The sequence below is a fragment of the Lepus europaeus genome, chromosome 6 (genome assembly GCF_033115175.1).
Source record: "Lepus europaeus isolate LE1 chromosome 6, mLepTim1.pri, whole genome shotgun sequence".
NCBI lineage: Eukaryota > Metazoa > Chordata > Mammalia > Lagomorpha > Leporidae > Lepus > Lepus europaeus.
Genome location: NC_084832.1, coordinates 93887901 through 93907858, shown reverse-complemented (window position 1 = coordinate 93907858; position 19958 = coordinate 93887901). Strand labels below are relative to the sequence as shown.

The window sequence follows — 19958 nt, the reverse complement described above, 5'->3', positions numbered from 1 at the left end:
CTCCTACACCTGCTCCCTCCCCGCTGAGGGTCGGCTGTGCCTGAGTTTCACTCAGGGTGGCTTCACAGGGAGCCCCTTGGCAACAGGAGAGCTGCTCTGTTTGCTGCAGCTGGTGGAGAACCGCTGCTTGACTCAGAACAGAGACGTCGACCCAGAGTCTCCAGCAGTACAGCTGGTGATGCCCGAGGCGTTTATCCCCACGGAGCCCGGCCAATGCCACGCAGGCCCGTGGTCGAGGAGGCACTGAGCGCCTGTTCAGGCACAAGACGTCCCAGAGAAAGGGCAGCCGGGGATGCAGGACCAGGAGGCTGGCAGGCTCCCCTCCGTGTCCCACCTTTCCCCTGCGCTGGGGTGGGCTAACCTGTGCGTGTCCATCTGGTTTTCAACACGGAGCTTTGCTCTGCCCTCTGCCTTTCTTCCTTCCCTTTCTCCTCTCTCAGAGGTGTTGCAGCCCAAGGCCAACTCACTGCTTTTGTTTCAGGTCTCTGGTGGATGAAAAGACCCCAACTCACCCGCATTTCTTGAGCACTGGGACTCCCACCTTCCCATGCCTGTCCTGCCCTCACCCCCGAGTAATGTTCCATCACCACGTTTTCTAGGTGGATGCTGGGCCTTCCGGAACCTGCTCTCGTTCCTGTTCCTGTGTCTGTCCCTTCTCTTCCCTGACCTCTTTCCCCTGCCTCCCTTCCTGGAATGGCTGTACCCTCCAAGAAGGCATTCTTGTCTAGAGATAGCCCCCTGTGCCTTCCGAAATTGGATCTTCTGACGCACACCTATGTGTCTAGTTCGTCTGGGGGTCTTTTCTCCCCCAGAGTCAGGGTTCTCCTTTGGCTCTGGGAGTGCTGTCTGGGAGGGGATGGCTTGTGCTGCCCGGAATGTGTGTGATTCCATTTGGACAGAGGCAGAGGGGAATTTCTTTCTTTCTCTCTCTCTTTCTCTCTCTCTCTCTCTCTCTCTCTCTCTCTCTCTCTCTCTCTCTCCCTCTTCCTCTCTCTCTGTCTCTCTTTCTCTGCCTCAAAGGCTCTGGGTTATTCAGAAAAATACTCTGGGAAGCCAACTAGAAAGCCAGGATTCAGGCTGACCCTCACCTAACCCACGCCCTGGCCAACCAGGGTCTCCGTGCTGCCGTTTGTTTGCTTCTGGCAGAAATGCCTGGGAACAGAGAGGCCCCTTTCCCTGGGACCTGACCTCCCACCCTAAGCATACCAGCCCCAGGGCTGGAAAGAGGGCATGGCTGGGAAGTGGGAAGTTCAGTGTGCTGGCGAGAGGCAGGAGGGAGGGAAGAACACAGAGGCTTGGCTCCTGTGACTAGCAATCTGGACAGGGAGTGTTGGCAGCCTTCCAGAGCGCCGGGGCGAGATCTGGGAACTTCTCAGAGCACCCTTCAGCCTCAGAGGACAGGAAAAGGCTGGTCTGCTCCACCACTGTGGCCAGCTCTGCCTGGTCCCCTTTGCAGAACATTCCTTGAAAAAGCTAAAGGAGCAAACGTCCTTTCTTGAAGAGGACATCACTCCCTCCCCCCGGCCTTCAGGGAATCGGTCCTGGCCCTGGGCTTTCCTGCGCTGTGCTGCCTGCCCCCTGGGTCTCACAGCATTGCTCCCCAGGCCCCACAGCTCCCAGGGAGGCGAAAGGTCCAGACCCGCGAAATCCGCCTGCTTTTGGTGAGGACTCTGCCCACGCAGAACTCCACGGCGCCTGGGACAGCCTTGTCATTGGTTGTCCTGTTGCCCAGCTAGCTCAACAAAGTCTTTCACTGAACATGTGTCTCCTCCCGCCTCCAAATACAGTGCAAAACAAAATCCACGCCTGTAGGATAAAGGGGTAGAGATAGGACACGTGCCCTTCTGGGTCAGAATGCTCCCACCTCACCCCTTGCCAGCACCGTGGCTGTGTCACCTTTCTAAGAAGCCAGGGTCCCCAAGCCCGGTCCCCAGCCCACCCCTGTCAAGCCTGTCTTCGGGAAAGGCTTGGGAACGTCTCTTCCTGTGGGTGGTGTTTACATCCCAGTGTGACCGACATCAGTGCGGTAATTCTGGGAGACGCCCCCTGGCTCTGTCTGGAGCCATCTAAGTCATTGCCAGACCGTGAGACTGACCTCGACCCTGTCTGCTCTCAGCAAGGCCTTTGCCAGGCAGCAGTGCCCCCTGAGACACTGGGCGTGTCCAGGGCAAATGGAGGGGTGCCCTGGCTGGCTCGTGGGAGGCAGTGGTTCTGTGACCTGGCCCGTTTGATATTTCTGAGCTCTCCATGAGCACCTGTGTGCCCAGATGACCTGGCCGTCCTCCTGGCCTCCGTGCTGAGATTCTGGTCCCAGCACCACTCATAGGCCCACAGCCGGTACCCTTCTAAGGGGTCCCATTCCCGTGTCCCCTCCCTGCAGACAGGCCCTCTGATGGAAGAGAACAGGGGGTGCAGGAGATGCTGGGCGTGGGCTGTGAGGAGAGCCTCGCCCTGCCCTGCCCTGCCCTGCCCAGGCTGGGAGGAGGAGAGGGCCTCTGTGTAGGAGCCGTGAGGCGGGCTGGGTCTGTGAGCAAGGCAGTGCAGGACAGGAGGGCCGGGCCGGATGCCGCCTGCGCTCCCGCTGGGCCCCGGGCCGCAGGGAGGACGCTCGGACCTGGAGCAGCCGCGCTGAGGTGCCTGGACAGTGATTCTGATGGTGATGTTGCTCTGTTCTTGTCTGTCTAATATTCCTTTTTAATCCCCATCCTGCCTGCCCCTCCCTTATGTAGGGTTACTTTAGTGATCCCTGGAATGTTTTTGACTTCCTCATCGTAATTGGCAGCATAATTGACGTCATTCTCAGTGAGACTAATGTGAGTATTACTCTGCCCTCCCCAGGAAACCTCCCCCTCCCTCCTCCTCCTCCTCTGCCTCTGTCTCTCTCTGGCTCTCACTTTCCTCCCTCGTGCTATGATTTATTTTTTTTTAATTTCCTGCTCTGACCCGCCTCCAGTCATGCTTTTTACTGAACCTGCCGTCGTGCTGTGGGGGAAAAGTGGGAGCCGCTCCTCCTTTTTCCCACCGGTCCCAGCTCTGCCCGGCCGGGCCTGGCCTAGCGCGGAGCTGTGCCCAGGGAGGCGCCGCCCGGCTCCCTGCCCCGGCGGCCACAGGCCCGCGTCACGTCTGAACTAACCCAGCTTTTGTCAGCCCTCTCCACTCCGTGAAAAGCAGGTTACCCAGGTTTGAGCCGCCAGAACTGTACAGTGGTAAGAGATGATTTAATATGCCCACGTAACCTCTTTCTTTTCTCATTTTTTTTTCTCTTCTCTCCCTTTTTTCATGCTTTCTTTTTTTCATTTTCCCCTCTCCCCTTTTGTTTTGTTTTTCTCCTTTGTTGTTGGTTTTTTTTGTTTGTTTTTTTTCCCCCTCTCCTCTCTCTCTCTCCTCTCTCTCTTCGGCTTCTCTGCCCCATGCAGCACTATTTCTGTGATGCATGGAATACATTTGACGCCTTGATTGTTGTGGGTAGCATTGTTGATATAGCGATCACCGAGGTACACGTAAGTACACGGCGTGCACCTAACTGGCCGTGCTCGCTCTAACACTCATTTGTCTCTCCCCGCTTTATTTTTTACCCTTCATATTATATTTTCTCCTCCGCACTTCATTATTTTTATTTCTTTTTTTTAAAAAAAATTTGTTCAAACTGGTTCAGAGGATTTTTTTCTGGTTGCTTTATTTTAACTTTTGTTTTTTAAATTTTTTTTTTTAAAACTTTTGGAACGCGTCAGGGCTTCCCGTTTCCTTTTGCGTTTTGATTGCTGCATCTTTTTCTCTCCCCTTACAATCGGCCTGGCATGAGTCACACTGTATGGGAGGATGCAGCTGTGTGAGCCACGGAGTGAGAAAACCCTGGGGTGTTTATCATTGCTAGGCAGCTGCTGGGGCAGGGACTCAGACCTCTGCCAGCCCCTACCTGCACCTGCGGACCACTGCCTCCCCCCCCACTTCTCATCCCCGCCACATCCTGAAAAGGCTCTCCCGCAAACAGAACACCTGAATTAAGGCTAGGACTTTGCCTGTATCGTCAGCCTTAGGCCTCCCTCGCCCAAAGACAACTCCATCATCCTCACCTTGAGCAGGCTGTGTTTCAGCTTGGCATCAGCAGCCCGTGCAGGCGGCCTGGCCCCTCCAGGCTCCTTTGGGAGAGGATGGCAGGGCCACTTGTGCTCATCCCCTTGCTTGTGCCCCTCCTCTCTGGAATGGCAAAAGAGCCGAGGTTGGGGGATCTATCGGTGGGCCTTGCCTCCCAGAGGCTGTGGAAACTGGCTCCCTTGCACCCGCCTGGTCCCTCTCCACCGATTCCACTCCCTGACTGCTCACAGCCCCACTCCTGACTCCCTGACCTGACAGCCCCGTGCCCCAGGCCTCTGGCCACCTCCTCCTCCCGAGAGTTGCGTCCTCCGATACAGTTCCTAGCAGTTCCTGCACATGTCTTTTTGTTACCTGGCATGTTTAAATCTTCTCTCTCTATCTATAGGCAAGCCCTCCTGCGGTTAGTCTTAACCATGTGTTGTTTAATTTGTTTGTCATGATTTTTCCTTAATGAAGAGAAACTTGGTAATGTTTGCATAAACGTTTGATGCACTGAACCATTGAGTAACAGCTCAGAGAAGATACTTGAGAGTTTTAATCTAAGATGTTGGAAAGTGTCCCAGGGGCCACCCCCACGTCCCCCCAGTGTCGCTCTGATGCTCCCAGTTAGTTGAACTGACCTGTTATCAGCCTAGAAGTCCTGCGTGCTCCCCTCACAGCAGGTGCGCCTTGGGAGGAGGTGGACGCACTTTCCATACATCCCCTCCCTGCTCATCCTGCAGCTCCAGCTCCACTGCCCCCTGTCTCCGAACATTGTCTTAGTTGTGTATGTGTGTGTGTACATGTGTACCCTCTCCCTTGACTTCTGGTAAGTTCTCAAATCATTAAGCAAAGTTAGTCTTCTTGCTGATGTTCTGAGTCTCCCTTGACCTAGACCCCTGCCCCTGCTTAGGGGACTCCCGGTTTTGCAGGCTGGACAAGCCTGGGAGTTTAAAGGCCAGAGTTGCTGTGCTCAGAGCTGGTGCCAGGCAGCGATCTGCACAGGGGGTGCTGGGGTGTTCAAAAACAGGGAAGAAATAACAGTGGGGCTCTGCTCTCAGAGAGTCTCCTTTTACTAATATTATTTTTAAAAATATTTATTTATTTGAGGGGCAGAGTTATAGACATAGAGAGGGAGAGACAGAGAGGTCTTCCATCTGCTGGTTCACTCCCCAAATGGCTGCCTGCCCAAAACCGGGCCCATCTGAAGCCAGGAGGCAGGAGCTTCTTCCAGGTCTCCTACGTGGGTTCCGCTGCTTTCCCAGGCCATAGCAGAGAGCTGGATCAAAAGAGGAGCATCTGGGACACCAGCTGGTACCCATATGGATGCGGCAATGCAGGCAGAAGCTTAACCTACCACACCACAGCACCGGCCCCAGAGGGTCTCTTTTTGGCAGAAAGTAGTGCAGATCCATGTGAACACCTGTGCAGAAGGACACAGCACCACAGCAGGAAGGTATAGGAAGGGGACAGCAGCCAGCACTCCAGGTGGCAGAGAACCCATCTCAACCCCAGGGGCTCCTGGCAGGCCCTTCTCACTGTTGGCATGGCCTATAGCTGTCCACCTGTGATTTCCTCTCAAAGGATTTGCATGTGTAATAGCAAAATTAGAAAGAACAAAAAATTCCTAGAATATAGAAGGTTTTACCGAAAAAGCAGCTGGAGGAGAGAGGGGTGGAGTGGGTGTAGGACAAGAAGGAAGACTGAAATTGTCAAGCAGATCCTTATGTATCTATATATTTTTAACATTTTTTATTTGTAAAACAGAGAGATGGAGACAGAGAGATATATAGACAGAGAGCTCTCTCTTATCCACTGGTTCACTCCTCAAATGCTGGCAAGAGCCAGGGTTGGGGCAGGCCAAAGTCAGGAGCCCAGACCTCGGGCCAGGTCTCCGACATGAGTGGGGAGACCCAAGCGCTTGGGGCATCACCTGCAGCTTCCCGGGGCCTGCATTAGCAGGAGGTTGCAATGGACAGCAGAGCCGAAATTCAAACCCAGGCACTTCAGTGTGGGCTGTTGGTGTCCACAGAGCTGACTTCAACTCTGCCAAACGCCCACCCTAGCATCATGGTTTTCTACTTAAAATTCACTTTTCCACTTGCCTCACTTAACTGTTAACTGTGAACCTGGCAGGCAGGAAATTTCATCCCCCATTTGCATATGTTAGGACTGCTGATGGAGAGAGTGTTACCCCTCCTCCTGCCCAGAGCTGGGTCCAGGTGTCCCTGGGGTGGCCAGCTCACCTTGCCCTGGGCCAGAGGCAACTCTGTCTCTTTAATTCCTGGTCTGGTGCTCTGTAATAAGGGTATGAACCCCACAGGTCCCTCTCTGGCCTATTCCCATCTACCAGAGATTATTCAAGCTTTGCTTCCTGTGAGTTATATTTCAAATAACTGTAGGGCTTGGGGTTGGCTTTCTTAAAATTTCATCTTCTAAGAAAGAAGTCATTGCTCCACCCACCCTTGGAGGGTCTGAGCCCCCTGCCCTCCTAGTGGGTGTGGGAGGAGAGGCCCCCGGGCTGGGCAGTGGCAGGATGGACTTGGTAGGAGCAGTGCGTGTCTGGAGCTTGGCCTGGCCATGTCCATTCAGCTCCGGAGCGGAGACACGAGGCGGACGCCTGGCCACGCAGATCTGTGGTGCGGGTGCAGCTTCACCCACACGTGGTGGCATTCAGAGCAGTGATGCCAGAGGGGAGTGCCACGGGAGAAAAGAGCCAAGAGGTCACAGGCAGGGGCCTCAGCATGAACAGGGGACACCCTGTGGTACCCAGAGCCACCACGTGTGGAAGCTGCTGCTGTCTCTGCAGATGCCTCTGAAGAGCTGCCCAGCATTACAGGAGGGGCCCCTGTGGCCCCACCTTGTCTAGTTAGTCTGAATTCTGCCTCAATGGCCAGGACCCAGCACTAAGCTCCTTGGACCTCCGCTCTAAGCTGCCTTGTTCCAAATCGGGATTGCCCCGCTCTGTGTGCCCTGTGAGGTCAGAGTGCAGCTCATGTGGCTCAGAGGAGCTTCCGGTCTTGGGTCTGAAATCCTCCATTTTAGAAAGAAGACCGGGGTTGTATCTGAAAGCCACTGTGGCTTCCAAACTGCCTCCTAGTGTCATCCCAAGTCCGAATCCATGTGGGTGCTAACACTCTTCTTTCTCATTCTGGAGTTTAAAGTATTTTGAAAAGTAGAAGGTGCTCAGAGGCCTGGGTCCTTGCGTTGGTAGACCTAGAGAGAGTCTCACGCTGAGAATTGAGAAGCTTTGCTTATGCCTGTGGCTCTGGCCCTAGAAGCACAGGTAACAGGGGACAGTTAAGCCCATGCTCTGGGCCTCCAGCTCTTTGGACAAACATGGGGGTTGGGGGATGGGGTGGAGATGGCACTCCAGGATCCTAAGCTGGGCGTTTTCAGATGGCTGGAGACAGGTGCTTCACTGTCCCCTCATTGCCTTGCTGGCTTCTCCTCAGAAAGCTCCCAGGGCCTGTGGGCATCAGCTCACATGGTTTCCGTGCGGCTCACCTGGGGATGCTCCCAAGGGAAGGTGCAGGAGAGAGATCTTGGGGAAGAAGGGTGGGCACAGAGATCATGTGGGGGAAGGGCACCTCTGGGCCAGGCCCAGAGGAGGAAAACTGAGGGACTTCCTTAGGCACAAAGTGTCTGGTCCACCACAGTGACTAGAGCTGGAAAACAAAGCTAAGTAATGGTGGCACTGACCGTGACCTTATTGATTAGGAGCAAGGAGGGGCAGAGAGGAGGAGGAAAAAGAAAACGAGGAGAGGAAAAACAGGAAGGCATTCTAACGACGAGTGGCCCAATGTGTCCCATGCCTGAGTGTCTGGGTGTGAGTCCTGGTTCAGGCTCTACCAGCGCATACCCTGGGGTAGCACGTGATGGCCCAAGTAGTTGGGTTTCCGGCCCAGCCCAGCCCCAGTCATTGCAGCAGAGGGAGCGTCTCTCTCTCTCTCTCTCTCTCTCTCTCTCTCTCTCTCTCTCAGTAAGAGAGAGAGACAACTGCTGTCTGATTAGAGTATGTATCAGGCACCATGCCAAGGACAAGGTACCCATGATGAGCTTCCTGAACTCTGCTAGGACTTAGTCTCCATATGAGGAAATGGAAGCTCTGGCAGACCTGGGGCTCAAATCCACATGTGCGGGAGAATTGCCCCTTGCGGACCCACTGGGCCAATCTGGGCTCCACATGGCATTGCCAAGGGATGGGGACTGGAGGCCCTCGATGCTCAGAGGTCATATCCAGTGCCCTCCCAGCAAGTGACCTGGGCCAGAGCTGCTTAACTGAGCTTCTTGGTGCCTGTTTGAGCTGCTGGGGTGGAGCAAGGGAGGCCACAGTGCCCTCGGAATGCCCAGGCAGAGAGCAGCAAAGGAAGCACCAGGCAGCACGCACTCCCCTTGCCCAGCGGACATCTGCAGCTTGACAAAGAGAAGGCGAGGAGTGGGAGGGAAGCATAGGAGAGAGGAATAAGGCACGGGTGGCCTGGGGTCAGCCGCATGCCAGGGAACAGACATATCCGGGGGCTGAGCACGAATCTGCCTCCCCCCCCAGGCCTGGAGCCTTCCACCGACAGGCACCGCTCCCAGTGAGTGTCCCTCCCTGGCTACCCATGGAAATGATGAAGCAAGTCTGGCTCCTACCCTGGCATCCAGGCCCTGAGTCATGGAGAGCTGCTTGCTACACAGCCACCCCTCGGGGCTGAGTCAGAGCCCCCACCCGGCTCCTATCCTCAAGCCATACCCCTCACACAGGGCAGCAGGCCTGGTTGCTTCTCAGTCTGCTCCCGTGGCTCCATCCGCCCCTCCCTGCCCCTGCCCCTGTCCCTGCCCCTGCCCCAGCAGAGAAGGGACTTGAGGTGTGCTGAGGGAGGAAGCTGGGAAAATGCGGTCAGAGAGCAGATTTGTCCCAGAATGCGAGGGTGGACACAACTGCAGAGCATCCGTCCCTGAAATGTGTGTTGATCGCCTACTGTGTGCCAGAGCCTCGGGATCTGCTTACAGCTGAGGCACAGAGGGCCGGGGGCAGAAAAAGTGACTTGCTGGTATCTCCAGCTTTTCTATGGCAGGGTCGGCCCAGAACCGAGGCCCGGACTCCCACACCCATGTGTGTAGTCGGGGGCTCCTATGTTGCTATTGCCCGACACTGCGTGGATGGCAGTGGTCGGCATGGCCTGAGATAGTTCCGGGGTAGATAGATGGGGTCAAGGTTGCTGGTCTCAGGGCAGATGGGTGGGGTGGAGTTCACCCTTGACCTCTGCCCTCACCTCCCTTGTCCATTATTAGATCCCTCCTCTGTCGCCCTCAAAACCCCATTCCAGCTGCTTCCCACTTTCAACACCATCCTTAACCCCTCCAACACAGCAAATGCCACCAAGGGGTTTGATTTCAAAAGGAAGAGATTCCAACACACCACTTCACACCGAGCTACCCCTCCAAGAAATAACTTTACCTTTAAAGAAGAGAAGGCAGTGTGTGCTCTAAAGGTAACACATCAGTGTCTGGGGTCAGACGTCAGCCGTGGGACACCTGCGTGGGGAAGGAGTTTTTGTTTTGGTGTCTTCCCACTCTGCAGCCTTCCCATCCTTCTGTAAGGGCAGTTTTCTGTTCTGTTTAGAAATAAAGCAGAAGCACGCTCAATCCCAGAAGGCAGACTCACATCTGACCCTCGGGAGGGGTCTCCAGAGCTAGGCTTACCCTGGGAGCCGAGGCCAGACAGGGTGGAGGGAAGAGAGCCAGGCCTGATACAGTGGCCTGGGACAGTTTTCCCAAGTCATGGCCTTGAGCCGTGAGCTGCAGAATTGGGCCCAAAGATCCATGGGAACCCTTCTTCCCGGCTATCTCGTATTCTGGTTCTTAGTTCCATTGTAGTCGATCGCCCGAGTGTCCTGACACAGCTGCAGCGAGCCCAGGCTCCCCTGCCCTCCATCTTCTGACCAGCACCACTTCACCTGTGTTTCCCTCTGTTGTCTTCCCTTAGGCTCATCTTTGAGACTCACATCCAACTCCCTCCTTTCCTATAAAAGCGAGTGAAAAGGACTCATCACGACATGCCGCCTGGGTTGTCCTCAAGGCGGTGTGGCTTGCTTGTGCCAGGCTGGTGTCTGCAACTCAGCCTTTACAGCTCAGCAGGCGCTGCTGGTGGTTTCCAGACAGCAAAAGGACCTAGCAGATTCCATGAGCTGGGAGTGAGCAGGAGAGCTGTGCCGTGGACAGGTTCAGGAAGGCCCACGGTGCCTGCAAAAGTAGGGCGGCTTCTGTCGCCTTCCTTTCCCTGTCCTGTGTAGTGCTCCTGCCCTGAGACTCACTTGTGTCTGTTCATTAGCTGTCTCTTTCCATTTTGGGTCTCTGTCCCTGCCTGCACTAGTTCTATTTGCCGTCTTATCTATCCTTCTGATCTCTCTCTCTCTCTCTCTCTCTCTCTCTCTCAGTTTGGAATTCTTTGCTATTGCTAGCACTGCTAACAAGCTGATCTCACTCATTCATTCTTTGTGGGGCTTTTGTTGTTGTTCTTTTGTGTGTCTGAATGACTGGCTAGCAGCTGTTCTTCCCAGGGGCAGATAGGAACACCCTGGAGGTTTTGTAATCGACCCTGTTTAGTGCACTTCTAGCAGGTGATAGCACCTGGGAGCCATCAGGTTGCAGGTGAATAACACAATGACTCCTGAGGCTTAAGCCGATTCCAGCCACAGGAGCTGGCCGCTGTGCTGCCCGTGATACAAGCTGGTCACAGTGGTCAGCCTTGCATTGTTCAGTACAAAAGACAGGAGGAGCAAGGGAGAGCCAGGAGCCAGCAACTGCCATGACCTGTGCCTCTGAGTCACCTTGAAGCTAAAGACCCCCTCCAGGGGAGTTCTAAAGGGGCAATGCCAGAATGGGCGTGTCCCCTTCCAGCTGGAATTTGAGGAGGGCCAGTGAGAGGCAGCTGCTCACCTCCCGGCTGTCTGCCTCACCCTCCGGTTCCCCATCCTGTCCCATCCTGGCTTTCAGCCGGACTCCCTCTGCGGAGCACGCCCCTGCACCCACCCAGTTCCGTCTCCACACCAGCACTGTACTGCGAATTCCGCTTCCAGCTGGCTCCTCACTGCTCAGGCTGCCCCCATCGGCCCTCCCACCTGAAGGCCATTGTACCCCAGGCTCTGCGTATCCTAGGTGAAGTGCGCTTGCTCATAGAGCTTCTCTCTTGGCAAGGGGGCTCCTTGTTCAACCTTAGGAGGCTTGTTGTTGGAAACCTGTTTGCCTTTGGCTGTCCTGAGATTCCTTTTCCTGCTGCTGTCTCTGAGACCCAGTGTCTCCCGACTCCTCCACAGAGACACGGCCACACTGGAGTTCCTGCACTCGCTCAGCGTGCGTACACACACACACACACACACTTAGCCTACCCTGATGGCCCCTGGGGGGGAGGCAGTGTCACCCCCAGTTCTCTCCAGCTACCTAGACAGCCTGATGACTGTCCTCCCAACCTAGAGGAACGCTGGGTCTCACCAGCAGGGCACAGTCCCTCAGTCTTCCCCGGCCCCGGCCCCACCCCCGTCCCCCCACATGACACTCTCCCGACAGGACCGGGTGCCCTGTCTCCCAGAGGAAACTGGGATGAGAGAAGAGACAGTGAGGGCAGAGGAGGGCATCTTGGTTGGGATGCGAGGGGAGCCGGCTGGGCCGAACCTCCTGGGAGTTCGGAAGGTACTCTGTATCAGACACAATGCCTCAAGTTCTAGACAAAAAAAACAAGGGCTCCGTAGCAGGGCAGCCAGTTGGAGTCCCACCTGCTCCCATGACACTGCTTTGATCCCGGCTTCAGGGACCCATGGAATCGCACTGGCAGCCATTGGGTCTGGACAGCCGTCCTCTGGAGCGCTGGGAGCAGCCCTCCCTTGCAGTAAGCTGGGTCACCTTCCTCCCAAGGTCAACAGGGCAAGGGAAGTGCCGTCAGGGCCTGTGGTCCCTTCAGAACACGCTCTGGCCACCTTGTCCCCAGAGAATCACCTGGAAGACTATGCGGCTGTGTATGCCAGCCCAACCGTCTCCACCCAGCCCCTGAATTCCTAGTCACCTTACCTCCTGGGCGTACTGGGTAAAAAGAATCATTTTTGAACAGGACGTTTGCGTATGGTCAAGAGCCATCTCTCAGCGACATTTCGGTTCTCCAGAGCAACAGTGTAATCTCACAGCTGGGAAACACATGCCAGGGATTCTGAAGCCATGCTCTTGGGAAAACCACCCACCCACCCCACCCCACTCCCTGCCAGCCTCTGGAACTCCCTGAGCTCATCCCTCAGCACCTGCGGGTGCTCTAGAGCTAGGACCTCAGTGAAAAGTCACAGTGAGTGCACGCCGGAAGCCATGGCTCTGACCCTGAACTTAATTCAGAAAGACCATTGTGCAGAGATGATCTCTCACTGGCTGCCTAGTACTTTTCCTGGCACCAGCGCCAGTCACACCAAACCAAGGAAGTCTGCACAGATACGTTGAAGTGAGGTGGCTGGTTGTGCCTGTTGTCTAGAGCCATGGCCAGGACTCTGACTACACCTGACCCCCGCCTCAGACGTGGAACAGGAGCTTTATTTCAGTGTATGCCAATTGCACGAACAAATTAATTGCCTCAATAGCATGACATCCTCAAAAACTGCCAGCCCCTTAGGGCACACAGCCGAGTGAATTCTCTGACTTGTTCCCAGTTTTATTTGAAACAATTGGCTGCTCAGAACTTTACTCCGTGCTAGCATCAGGGGGAAGAGCATTTGTAAAGCATCCAGAATGTTCCAACTGGGCAAGCAGCTCTGTTGCCGCCCTTAGAGGTGGGGCTCTCTGAATGCAGGGAGGACCCCCAGGTTCATGGGGCTTTAGTCTTCAGGGACTCTTACCACTCCTTCTACCCCCACAAAGTCCAGGGAGGAAGAAGCTGTCAACTCAAGGCCCCTAGGAGCAAATCTAAGAAAGAGTCTGAGCTTGGTGCCACAAGCGCTCCAGGCTACTAATTCACTCTGAATTTTAGTCCAAACGCACAACAGCTGGTGCGTGGCCTCCCAAGGCCCTGTACTCGGCATTCATGGAGAGTGGCGCACACACACAGTTGCGGCCCTGGCTGATCGCTCAGCTTGAGGCACCGTGGGTCCTCCCAGGGCAGTCCGCACCTGCAGCCGGGTCACCCAGTAGAGGCCCTCCAGGTCTGTAGTGCATCAGCAGAGCCGGGGTTCTCACAGGGCAAGGTCTGTGTCATGGGTTTCTCTCTGTTGTCCCCAGCTAGAAATCCCTCAGTGAATGCTCTCTGGCTTGGTTATGAATGTTTTTATTTTTAAGACCGTAGTCTTGAAAACATATCCCACTAGAAAATGGAACGTGTGTCCTAAACAGCATGGCTTAAGGCCCAAGGGCAAGTTCATCTGGGCATCTCTGAGTTCTCCCCAAGCGAGGCTCCTCGAGGAGTGGTTGATGCCTGGGCTGGGAACCCACTAGGGATCCCAGAGAGCCCCCTTCCCTCCTCTCCACTACCCTCCTGGCCTCTTGTCTCCTGTTACAGGGACTTACCAAAGAATCATTAAGTAAATACATATTACTGGAATAACAAAATGCAACCAAGAGGATTAGAACAGACTGAAAACTAAATCTTCACATAATATATGATTTAAATTGATGAGATCTTAAATGGGAGCCACGAGATATTAAAAAGCAACAAGGGAAATGTGAAGAGAACTTGTTAAAAATCCCAAACGCAATGTTCTGCAGAAGTAAAATGAAAGTGTTCCCGTTTTCAGTTGGGCCGGGTGAGCCGAGTGGGTGCTCTGATTGGCCCCAGTCTGTCTGATTCAGGATGGCATGTGCCCGGGAGTCTTAGAAATCAGGGGTGGCTGTGATGGCTTTCAGGATGGATCTGTGCCTAATACCCAGGCACTGGCGTAGTACCAGCAACCCTGCCTCAGCCACCACCTGAAGCTTGAGTGACAGAGCTGCTTAGCCACTGACAGAGGAGCACAGACTCTGCATCAGCCCGAGGGACAGGAAGGAGCCAGAGGAGACCATGGGGCGACTGTCACCCAACCGCGGAAAAGGGGGTTCAGTGCTTTGACAAGATGCTTCCCGTGTGCGTGTGTGCATGTGTGTCCATGTGTGTCTGTTTCTGTGTTCAGCCTCAGCCCCGAGCCAGATGCGAGCGGCCGCCGCCCTGCAGGCCTGTGCAGCTGGTCTAGCGGGTATTCTGTACGTGACAAGAGGAGTGACCCTCTCTGCCGTTCCCTCACCTCACTCTGAGCCACCATTTCCAAAACAGGGCCCCAAACAGCTTTGGGAAACAAAAAGTTTGCTGAGAAGCCTGTTCGGGCTGCAAGCACAAGTCTAGTTATGTACATTTTCTTCCTTCCGAAATCCATCACTCAGTTTCCTTGGTTGTGACCTAGAGAAACAAGAGCAGCTGTTTGGAGGTGGAGGGTGCAAGCAAGTTCCTAACAGCTCAGAGGGTCAAGATGAGCCAGGGGCTGTGCTCCATGTGCTGGGCCCCCAACAATTAGGGCATCTTCCAGATACAGGCTCAAGGGACTGGTGAGAGGGTTGGCCAGGATACCCACCTGAGGCCTGTGCCCTTAGCTCCTGCCCCCAAGTGAGGTCAGCACTCAGACCCATGACAACAGCTTCTTGGAGTGTTGATAACCATACCCCAAACTGTGTGCAGGGCTTCCAGGTTTAAAATAAAAAAAGTCATCACACATTCACTAGTTCATGCCAGTGGCCAAGACTGTATATACCTGTTAACTAGGAGCCAAGCGAGACCATCTACCCTCTAGGCCTAAGCTTTAAGATCCAGACCCTGCTAAGGAGGACATTGGAAGCTGCTTCTTTGGGTTCTCTGTGACCAGGAGACTTCAGTCTGCCCTGAACCTGAGGGCCGCCACCCTTGAGTTCCTTTGTGTGGCTGCGTGTGGGCAGAGGTGGTCCTTGGCGTCAGCAGGGTCTTCATCTTTCAGCTGGCACTGCTTGGGGTAAGGTCAAGTGCAGGGAGCATAAACCCTCCAAGGTCATCGTAGAACATGTGACTAACTAGGGAGCAACACCTCCAACCACAAACCCTGGAAGACCTTGGATGCTCGTCTGTAACAGGGGCGAGTGACTTAATTCATCTCCAGAGATGCCCACAGGTAGGAGAAAGCTGGCTGTGAGGCCTGGTGACACAGAGCCCCAGCTGTGGTGACGTCCCTGCCAGGCCCATGCTTCTGTGTCCTGTCACTTGTTCCTCTGGCCCTCTCCTGCCACTGTGTTACTCCTGTGTTAGCGACACCTAGAGTGCTGGGTGTCTTCATCGGGACTCATTACAGCTTATCTCTGTCTGCCTTTCTTTAAAGCCAGCTGAACATACCCAATGCTCTCCCTCTATGGTAAGACCGACCCTCCAGACCATGCTCCCAGCTTCCGTGGCCCCCGAACACCCCCACTCTTACCCACCCCAGCCTCAGAGACTCTTGGAGCCCAGCCTGGCTCCCAATGCATGTAGCCACCATGGCTGTCGTGTGCCTTGCCTGCCTGTCTTGTGTGAGCTGTGAAAATGCTGTTCGTGTCTTGGTTGTCTTTGAACCCTCCCAGCTCCCTTGGGGAGGTGTCTCTGTGACTAGCTAATGAGCCACTGGGAGAGAATTGGACCCGAGGGCCATTTCCTGTTAAACATCCCAAAGCCTCTTTCTCCAGTCTTCATCTGATGTGGGAGGTTTGCAGAGGGCACCCAGGAGAGCCTTGGTAGGGAAGAGGAGGAAAAAGAGACCACCTAGCCAGGAGGTGGACAGACGGTAGCTTCCTGTTAATCAGCGTCTGAGACCAGCAACCTCCCAGGTGCCCTGCGGTGACGGCCACCAGGAAAGTTTCAGTCACCCCAGCCATGTTACTGCTCGCGTTTTTTAAAATTCTAAGTTCATTCCAGTTGGGCTGTGCCCAGTGTTGTGCAGCAGGCAGGAAGCACAGAAACACACTCAGTCGACTGGACCACTCCTGATGTCGGAGCCCAGGATGCACTCTGGCTCCAGTGACAGAGTTGCCCCTCAGGTGACCTTGAAGTCTCCTTGGAGCAGCCTCCTCCAAAGCAGCTACCATCACACATTTCCCATCGGGCCTTTAGAAGGACCAGGGAGTCGCTTCCCCAAGCCCCAAAGGTCAGCACCCGAGAGGTGTGATTCGGTGAGTGCGTGGTATGCCCCAGTGCAGCCCCTCCTAGGCAGGCCAAAAGGCTGCTGGGAAAGCTGCCCCATGGCTACTCAACCCGGTGCACAGGGGCCGCCCTGGGGACCCGCGTGTCCTTGGGCTGATGAGAGGAACCTGCCTGTCCATCGAATGGCGAGCTGGCTGTGCTCCTTCTGGGGCAGTGTCAGGAGCTGCAGCCACTGGGGAGCTCGGAGTAGCAGAGTGGCGCTCTCACTGCAAGCCAGGCTTTTGTCCATGGTGACTTCTAACTCCGCAAATCCAAAGGTCTCAGTGGTGCCCTGGACTCAAACTCATGACTCCCATGCTGAAGTTGCCCGCTGAAGCCTGTTCTTTTCCGTCAGATCCTTTCTTGACCGTGGTGGAACTGACACCTGCGTTCCAACACCCTGAGCCTTCTCCATATGCTCTTGTAGGGGGACACAGGCTCCTGTTAAGGGGAGAAGACAGAATTTCGTGCAGAAGTCACCTGCCGCAGGTGATAGAAATACGGAGAGAAGGCACTTTGCTCGGAGACCTCAAAATACACAGGCAGGCTCGGGCCCCGGGACAGAGCAAGGGCCGTTGCCTGCTCCCTCTGCAGTCCCCGTGGCAGCCCAGCTGGCCATCCCCAAACACCTGCAGCTCTCTCTGGCCCTGTCTTGCAGGGGACAGGAGCCCGCTCGGGTTTTGAAATACGAGGGCCTTCACCTAAGCTCATGGGAAGTTGCATTATGAAAAAAATGGGCATCAATTTCAAAATTGCACCAAAATGAACTTTCAGCCTCACATTTCTGTGGATGTTTCAAAGCACCCCAATAAATAAAGGGTTTGACTCTTCTCTTGGAACACCAGGCAAGGGCCCTGGCCTGGCTTCCCTGGTGGCCTCCAGCCCTGCCGACCTAGGAGAGCTGCCTCTGAATTTTCCGGCCTCCCTCGTGGGCCCCTGCCCTGAACAGGAGAGAGGAGTGGCCTCAGAGGCTGTGCAGCTGTGTCAGTGACAGTGACAACAGGTGGCCAGGACAGGGTGCAAAGGCCCATAGGATCTGGCCTCCAGTATTTTAGTGCTCAGTGGGGTTTTCAGGGTGCAGCCAAGGTGTGGCTATTGTCAGGGAGGAAAGGGTGGACCTAAAAGTAATGAAAACTAAAGCAAGAGGAAAAGGGAAGTGAGACGCAAGAGGGCCAGAATGCTTCCAATAATGTGGGAAGCACAGGGTGGGAACAGGCAGGGGCACCTCCAAGGGTCCATTCTCTCCCGGTGGGTGCCAGCAGGGCTGGGTGAGCTGCACTAGCTCCAGGGAAAGGACCAGTGGCTCCATCACGGGTTTCTGCCTGGCCGGCCGGTGTGGACAGGGGTGGAGGTGGGGGTCAATCCATGGTGCGCTCAGGTCTGGAGGCAGAGTTTGACAGCGTGGCCAGTCCTGCCCCAGAGCCCTGATCAGGCCAGTGCCCAAGCCCCCAGGCTCCTTCAGGTCCAACCACCGAGGGTGAGTTTTTGGCCAGCAGATCCAGGGCAGCTGGCACCTTACAGTCCCACTTCCTCTTGCCTCGGCCTTAGTGCCTTCAGGACTCCACTGAGGGAGAAGACGATGCGCTCTGAGCTGCACCCCTGCACCCTTTCGGAGGGACTGCCTCCCTTCCTCCCCCTGCCCTCTGCCCCAGCCCTGCAGGGTCCTGTGCAGCCTGCAGGATGATAGAAGGGCAGGAGCCCAGGAGAAAGGCAAGGGCTGAAGACCAGGCCTCTACCCAGCCCCAAGCCACTCCCCGCCCCTCCTGACCCCAGAGAAGGCTGGAGCTCCGAGCAGCCGGGGAGTGAGGACACTTCAGCGGGCAGCCCGCCGCACACCAGGCCCCCCAGAAGTGATCATCCCCACTGCCTGCCTCCTGGCAGAGCCCAGTCCTCCTCGAGTGCAGGACCCTCAGCCAAACCAGATGGGCCAGGCCGGGGTGCTCCCTTGGCACCACGCAGATTCTGGGCCTCAGAGATTCTACAGCATCTGGAAGTTCCTGATGGAATTTCCCGGGCCCCTTCCAGGGAACCCAGAACCAGGGATGAAAGGGAAGAGGGTGACAGGAAAGCCAGGGCTGTGAGCACGGGGGCCTGGGCACAGACTGGCTCTGCAGAGACTATGCTGCACTGGCCTGTCCACCCGGCCAAGGTGGTCGTCTGGGCCTCTGAGGCTGCAGACAGGAGCCAAGGAGTCTCGTGCAGCTGAGCCCTCCCTGCCCCGCCTGCCCCACCCAAGGGCCGTGTCTCGGAGTGGGCCCGCCCCTCCTGCCCCGCCCCCTCGCTGTGTTAACTGCACCTGTTGCCAATGGATTCCAGAACGCAGAGGAGAACTCCCGCATCTCTATCACCTTCTTCCGCCTGTTCCGGGTCATGCGCCTGGTCAAGCTGCTGAGCCGCGGGGAGGGCATCCGGACGCTGCTGTGGACCTTCATCAAGTCCTTCCAGGTAGCTGTGCCACTTGCCCACGCCCGGCCTGCCTGCCAGGGGCACGCTCTGAGCAACGGCCCCGGGAGCAGAGAGCTGCAGGCCCTGGGCCGTCCTCATGGCGCCACTCGTAGCCACGTGGCAACACCTTGCTTTCTGCAACAAGGGGCTCAGAGGAGCTCTGGAGTTTTCAAAAGCAGACTCCTGGAGCCCTCAGATCCACCCCCACCTAACCCAGAGTCAGCATCTTTCTCTGCAATTATTTTCTGGACAAAGGGGTTTGTGGCATGAAACAAATTTGAAGAACAGAGGCCCATATCATCTGCTAAGCTCCCTGGTCCCCTCCAACTCTGGCATTTTTCCAATCTGGCCGTCACCTTCCTCCCAATGGGAATTTCTGCTGCCCGCTCCTGCGTGTCTAATTACCCAGGTTCTCACCACCCTGTTGTCACCCTGCTTGGGGAGAGTGGTCCCTGCGTATGGGCACAGGATTGCTTAACTGCATGGTTCATTCCCTTTGCTCAGTCCTCATTTTCCATCTGTAAAAACAGAATAATGATCGCTCCTGGCCAGCGCGAAGGAGAGTTATGTAAGTCTGAAGTTAAAGAGAAGCAAAGCTGTTAGGTCACTTGAATTCCTGGAAGATGAGTGTACAGACCTCTGAATATGGCTCCTTGCCTCCCTGGCCTGGTGCCACCGGAGGGTTTCTCTCCATCCAGGGACATGCTGCTCAGGCTTTCCAAGCAGTGGCGGGCTGACCCGCAGTGTCCTCTGCTCTGGCAGGCAGGCCTGGGGGTGGTGCTGGTGGCGGTGGATGCAGCCAGGGGGCAGGTGCTCTGCCACCAGGTGCCTGCCTGCTTTGGAGGCCCTCCCCAGAGCACAGCCCTCTAGGCACCAGCAGTCAAGGCCCTCAGCCAGGCCACACCCCTTACAGCCGGACCCCCTCCGGCCATGCTGTCAGACCCTCCATGATAATCACCCAGTAGCTCCCCAGTCCAGTGCCTCGCTCAGCCCTGGGGTTACACTAGAGGCTGACAGCTGTGAGTGGCTAAAGAGCATCTCCCCACCCCCAGTATTTCCCTGGGCTGGGAAGAGGCAGTAGATGGGGGGTAGCCGAAAGGAAGCCACTTGAATGTGGAGTAGGAATGTCAATGAGACCAAGAAAGCATCGTGTGGGCTCACAGTGCCACCTAGTGGTCCTGGGCAGCTGGCTAAGCAAGGAGCTTGAGTTGGATCTCACACGTAAAGGGTACTGAGGCCCCCTCCACCTTTCTCCAGAAGTGGCTGGGAGATGAAATTG

The 19958-nt window shown here is 55.7% G+C and overlaps 1 protein-coding gene across 17 annotated transcripts in view; it reads left to right on the top strand.

The window, feature by feature from the left end:
• The window catches only part of CACNA1C (calcium voltage-gated channel subunit alpha1 C), a 631672-nt gene that overhangs the window by 574382 nt on the left and 37332 nt on the right, over positions 1 to 19958 (top strand). For 4 of the 17 annotated variants that reach the window (XM_062194587.1, XM_062194589.1, XM_062194585.1 and 1 more), the window contains 4 exons: positions 2730 to 2813; positions 3417 to 3500; positions 15402 to 15434; positions 18551 to 18679. In XM_062194587.1, coding sequence (XP_062050571.1) covers positions 2730 to 2813; positions 3417 to 3500; positions 15402 to 15434; positions 18551 to 18679 — 330 coding nt within the window. The remainder of the gene's footprint in view (positions 1 to 2729; positions 2814 to 3416; positions 3501 to 15401; positions 15435 to 18550; positions 18680 to 19958) is intronic. The other 13 variants (XM_062194597.1, XM_062194591.1, XM_062194600.1 and 10 more) reach the window with 7 other exon arrangements.